Here is a 6,000-nt window from a genome sequence, read left to right on the forward strand (position 1 = left end):
AGAAATCAAAATGATAAGGTTGGTTTATGGATTATCTATTGAAACCATTATTTACGCTGAATTCTCTGAGGCTAAGCTATCATAATTCTGAAATGTCCATGTCATTCAATAACTGCACCATGCAAGAGCTCCATCTCCTCGCACCTTTTGAACACAAATTCCTCATTGTTTGTGAGGCTAATTTATGGCATAATGCAGGCAATTCAAGGGAGGTTAATTGAAGTGATATATTGTAATTTGAAACCTTATCTAGTGCTCAATGGCGGTTTAGGTAGAAAGTGAGGTACCTTCATGTGAAGCCCAAGCAAGGAATTTGATATGGTTTCACATTCTTTTTTGAGGTTTATACATGCTTAAGTTGGCCAAATCGTTTAAGTTTTAAAAGATATGACAATATCATACATTTAATCCAATATTGTTTGAACTAAGTTTACTCAGCCTTGATAATGTTGAATTTATTCATATTTGGTTTACATAATGGCTTGGTTGACTCAATTGATTTCTTAACCAAAGATATATTCATCATTGAAGAACTTTACATAATGGCTTGTTTTTATCTTCGTCCATAAGGAGATTTTTGTGCTTGTTAAATCACTGGCCTTCTCAATTATTGACAAATTTTTAATGGATTGACCCAACTTGAAGGTAATCCACAGATTCATATATGATTTACATGTGATAGGTGATTGCTTCGTTGGGCTCATCGACCCTCAACATATTGTCATAAGTTTTTTTTTTCAAAGCATTCTACCATTACAATTGATGTTATTAATATATTAGTGATTATCTGATATGAATGCTAAATGGTCTTCCTGTTTTGATTGCTCCGAAACTTTTTGTCACTCCAGTTTGGATCTCATTTCTATGGCTTTATTAGAATCATTTCAACCATTTGTTGTTACATTTTTTTGGTTTCACTTTTTGGGAAACCCTTACAAGTGGATGCTTCGATACCCTTTTTTTTTATGCCTTCCGTGGCTAGAATTTTAGTGGAACTGTATGTTTCATCCTATTTTGATAAGTAGATGTGGATTGGTTTCTTGTCATCAAGTTATTGGTAGAGGGTGAAAGTATCTCATTACACTGTGCCTACTTTATTTTTAGACATAAATTCTTAGAGTGTTTTAAGGCTCATTCTAAGCTGAGCAACTTGAAATATCAGGTTCAAGATCTTCCACCAAACTCTCAAATTCAATCTCCTACCCAGTCGGTAAAGGATCCTTCTTCATCAATTTAAACTTGTTCTCAAAACTTAATAGCTCATTCTAAGCTGAGCTACTTGAAATATCAGGTTCAAGATCTTCCACCATAATCTCAAACTCAATCTCCTACCCAGTCGGTAAAGGATTCTTCTTCATCAATTTAAACTTGTTCTCAAAACTTAAATTTGGGTTCAAAGTCCCTTTTAGAGATAGTAGTCCATGTCCTTGTCTCTACTAGCCCCTTGGTATTTGTCACTATTATCCATTGATATTATTGTTAGAAAGGATCTTCATGTTCTTAGAACAGCTCAACTCCACCTTATTTGTGAACACAACTACTATAATATATCTCGATTTTTATCTTATTTAGATTGGAGCATTCATGATATATATTCTCTTGTGATAGTGGGATCACTGGCTTAATTGCTAGGTCAAATTTGCCAATTATTAAACAATTAACTTCGAAAGTACTATCATAAAATGCCACCATACTTTCTCATACTCTTTCGTAATTAATCTAAATTTAAATTTACAATGAGTTTTACTGATGCGCAGGAAAAAAAAAAGAGAATTTCACTAAGGCATACGCCATTTATGGTAAAACACTAGAGCACCTTTTTTGCTGTTCGTCTGCCTCCCATTAGCCCTTTAGTTTTCTTATTGCAAAGCTCATATGAACTTTGATTTACAGAGAATAGTCTTTCAGCATATCGAGTATAAATCATTGTTTTTCATATTCATTTAAATTGTTTTCCATTCCGGATCTCTTTGTTTTCAAATATTTCTTTATATTCTAGTAGTTTTTTGGTGGGGCTCCTAATGACCTTTTAACTCCTGATCTATGTAATTAGATGTAATAATTGTGCTCACTTGATCTACGTACTGATAATTTCTTGCAACTTTTCCTATTGCGTTTAGAGCACAATATGCTAAAGTAAACTGATGATGATTCTTTGGTAGGATACGTCATATATTTTATATGTTCTCTTGTGGCTGCATGTCAAAGGTGGAGATGCTGGTCACATGGTTGTGGATTTATCCTCATGGGTATATCAATTTTATTTTGTACATTGGTGAATTTCCTTTAAATGAGATAGAATGATATTTAGAATCTGACACTTTTTTATTTTCTTACAGCTTATCCTCAAATTTTTCTTCTAGCCACATTTCTTCTACTTCTATCGTTCTGGTATTTCCCTCAACTTCATTTACTCTTTTAAATATTAACCAACTTTCGAAGATATGCTGCAATTTTTAATATGATACTTTGGAAGGAATATTTATATTTGGTTTCAACACAATTTTTGGTTATGTATTATATTGTATGGTTATTGAAGGTGCCATCTTTTTTATTGAATTTTGTTTCCTTTTTTTAATTTGAAGAATAAAATCATCGATATGTTCTAGTTTCTCTTAAAAATAGTTTGTCAACTAAAATTTTTACTTGAGAAGAATAACTTCAATGGAAGTAATGGGATTTGGTAGAAGTGCATGAATGTGTGGATGGATTTGTTTGTTTGTGTCATGCAGAAATTGAAACATACAATGGATTTGTGGAAACATGCAATAACTCTTTTTCACTGTAAAATTAATTTGTATTGAGAATACACTTATCAAATACATGTGTAAACTCTCCATATTATGTTTATTAATATTTCGTTTTAGATTAAAGCAACATAACCACAAAGCATGTTGTCCAATGAGTTTTAGAGGTTATCAAATAGTATCAAGGGCATATATATTTATAATTTTCTAGTTCCCGTGTCCTATTTTTTTGAACTAGTATTAAGCTCACGTCCGATGCGGTGTTGAAATAGTAACATATCATACCTTTGTGGCTGAAAAAAATTGATACACATATTTTGTAGTGTCAAAGAAGTGTCGGAGAGTGTCGGATAAGTGTCAAGGTGTGTTGGATACGTGTTTGAAATGGGTACTATATATTTTTAAAAGTATCGTTGTTACATAATTTTTGGTAGTTGAGATTAGTAATGATACCTTTGACGGGGCGTGTCGGATAAGTGTCAAGGTGTGTTGGATACATGTTTGAAATGGGTACTATATATTTTTAGAAGTATCGGTGTTACAGAATTTTTGGTAGTTGAGATTAGTAATGATACCTTTGTTATCAATCATCAACATGAACAATATACATTTTAAGTTGCATTAAAATTAATGCTGATAATAATGAATCGACAAGTTTGAGTTAGCAATAAATTTTTTCTTCAGTTCATCAAAAAATAAATATGAGAATGGTTTTTTATGTGTGTTCTAAAGTACAAATTGAAGTAAAGGATTCAACAAATCACTGGCTAATTATTTTTGAAGATAGAGAGAGGCCATTGAAAAAGTTTTTTTGTTGTAGGGGGAATATTATTAAGAGTTGCAGCAAGTATAATTAGCTGAAGAGGAAAGATTATGCCCGTAGGAACTAATAAGGCTAATTGTTTCATTCATAAATTTGCTCAATTACTTTAGCTAATTGTTTAAAAAATTAGGAAGCTTCTTTTATGATAAATAAGAAGAAAAAAAAGATGAAAATGTAAATGGCTTATGAGCTTTGTATAAAGATTGAACTTGGAAATGAAAGAGGAGAAATCAAAACTACTGAAGGGTGGCATGAGTGTAGACTTGCTGATGGACAACTTCTTGAAGCCTCAAATGATCGCGAGTAAAGTGAAAGATGCAGAGAAGGAAAAACGAACAATGGATGCAAAGGATGCAACAGATGGATTGGAAGAAGAGAAATATTAAGAAGAATCATTAATGCACTAGAAAAATGTATTAGGGAGCTATCTTTGGTGCTTAGGATGCCTCCATGCTTTGATAGAACCATCCATCTTCCCATGACATTGTAAACCGCCCTATATTATGTTGTGTAAGATTAAGGCACATCCTTGTCATTTATATTTTATACAAAGTTCTGTGATTTTTCTTTCATTAAACCTAAGCATGAATCAATACATATCTGCAGTATTTACATGAAATGAAGGACAAAAGCAGGAACAAAAAATGTCTCTTCCAACAGCTTTAATATAGTAATAAGACGTGGCTGCCTGAGCTGGTGGGGCTTTTTCCCTGCTTGAACCGGCTTGGGGTAGCTAAACTAGTTCAATTCGGAAGGAAAGAGGATTGGCCGACCCTAATGAACTAGGGTCGACCCGTTTGGAGTGGATTTTGACCGTCTTAGTTACCTAGTAGTATTTATATATCATTTTTAGGTTTTATTGGCAGTTTTTGTTTCGTGTTTTCTATCAGGATGGCCATCGATGTCCAGTTTTTTCCTTCTAGGACTGTATTCAATGGTGAGTCGTGCTCCAGTGGTCTCTCATTATGAAGTGGTGATTATCTTTGTCTTTCTCATCCTTTGCAACCTACCCTCTGCTACTGTCGTCGCCTTTGCCATACCTTGTTGCAGACCACTAGAAACAACTCTTCAATTGTTTTCTTGCTGCCCTTTTACTCGCCTCCATTCAGTGCTTGCCCTTCCCCTTTGTCGCCATTGTCCAATCCCACCACTTCCCGTTGTCATTATATGTCAACCTCCCTGATGTCCAGCCATATCTCACTAGACTTGTAGCTTGCAACCAATTGCAGCTCCCCATTTCCCCTCCTATAGCCGTCTACAGACCCCTTGCAACCGATTGCAGCTCCCCATTTCCCCTCCTATAGCCGTCTACATCCAAGTAACCAAACTTTTGCCATTCAATCCTCCAAACCAACCACCAACCATTAGAATACACTTTCGTTGAGTTTGTTTGTGTCTTTCATTGTAATTTTCTTTCAAGTGTGTTTGGTTGTAATCACCAATTTGCTTTCACAAATAATATTAGTTTTCTTATTGTTGTTTGGGTTAACTCTAGTATTACTTTGTATCAGAGCTAGCATAACCCTAATCTTATTCTAGGGCTTCTAGCATTCATTCTTAACCAACCCTATCTTCACCCAAAATTTCTTTTACACTCTACGCTACCACTACCCACCTTGCACGCACCCACTTCCAAACCCTATTCATGTTACCACAGAGGCAATTGCTAGAACTTGATTAGGAGTTTACCTTGAAAGAGTTACAACAATAGCTCCCTTGAGTCCTACAATGACTCGATGACATTTTGAGGAATGGACGCATGGAGATGTTATCGTCGAGCATGGTAGCGAGATTCGAAGAGTACAATAGAGTTTATGCAGCTTAAGCAGAAATTTGATCTGTTGAGCCAAAGGAGCCACAATAGCCATGTACCTGGGAGGTCTGGAACTCGCCATCGACAATACGGTTTAGCTACAGCCTTACTGGTTTTTGGGTGACTTTTAAACCTTGACACCAAAGGAGGAGAGAATAAAAGCAGAGCAAGGATCCACTGCCATTCAGACAACCATCCATAATTGGAGACATCGGTAGAAGCAAGCCTCGGGGATTTGAGAAGGCTGATAAGGAGAATGATAGAACCACTCAGAGTGAGAAGTCTGTGAAAAGTGGAATGCCTAATATAGTCCCAACCAGGAAATTCTTCAAATGCTTTGGATATGGGCATATTTGCCTCCATTTGCTCGACGAACCGAGTTGTGTCATTATTGAGTGCAGTGGAGGAAATTCGTGACGAAGAGTCTGTTGAAGAAAAGGGTGAGGAGTATTAACTTCCACTGGAGGAGGGCGAGATACTTGTGGTTAGGCGGGTCCTACAAGCTATGGCAACAAGGGATCTTTACTACTATATATTTTACTCGTTGCACTATGAAGGAAAATATATGCAGTCCCATCATCGATAAAGGGAGCAACAAGAACGTGACATCTACGCAA

At 35.5% G+C, this 6,000-nt stretch overlaps 1 protein-coding gene across 3 annotated transcripts in view; it reads left to right on the forward strand.

Annotated features, from left to right (window-relative positions):
* The window catches only part of LOC110032897 (tobamovirus multiplication protein 3), a gene marked incomplete at its 5' end in the record, with an annotated part of 79,322 nt that overhangs the window by 25,441 nt on the left and 47,881 nt on the right, over positions 1 to 6,000 (forward strand). For all 3 annotated transcript variants that reach the window (XR_002294899.1, XM_020736676.1, XM_020736677.1), the window contains 2 exon segments: positions 2,163 to 2,249; positions 2,340 to 2,391. Coding sequence is in view for 2 of the 3 variants with exons in the window: in XM_020736676.1 (XP_020592335.1) it covers positions 2,163 to 2,249; positions 2,340 to 2,391 (139 nt within the window).

The sequence above is a fragment of the Phalaenopsis equestris genome, unplaced genomic scaffold (assembly GCF_001263595.1).
Source record: "Phalaenopsis equestris unplaced genomic scaffold, ASM126359v1 Scaffold001053, whole genome shotgun sequence".
In the NCBI taxonomy this organism is placed as follows: Eukaryota; Viridiplantae; Streptophyta; class Magnoliopsida; order Asparagales; family Orchidaceae; genus Phalaenopsis; species Phalaenopsis equestris.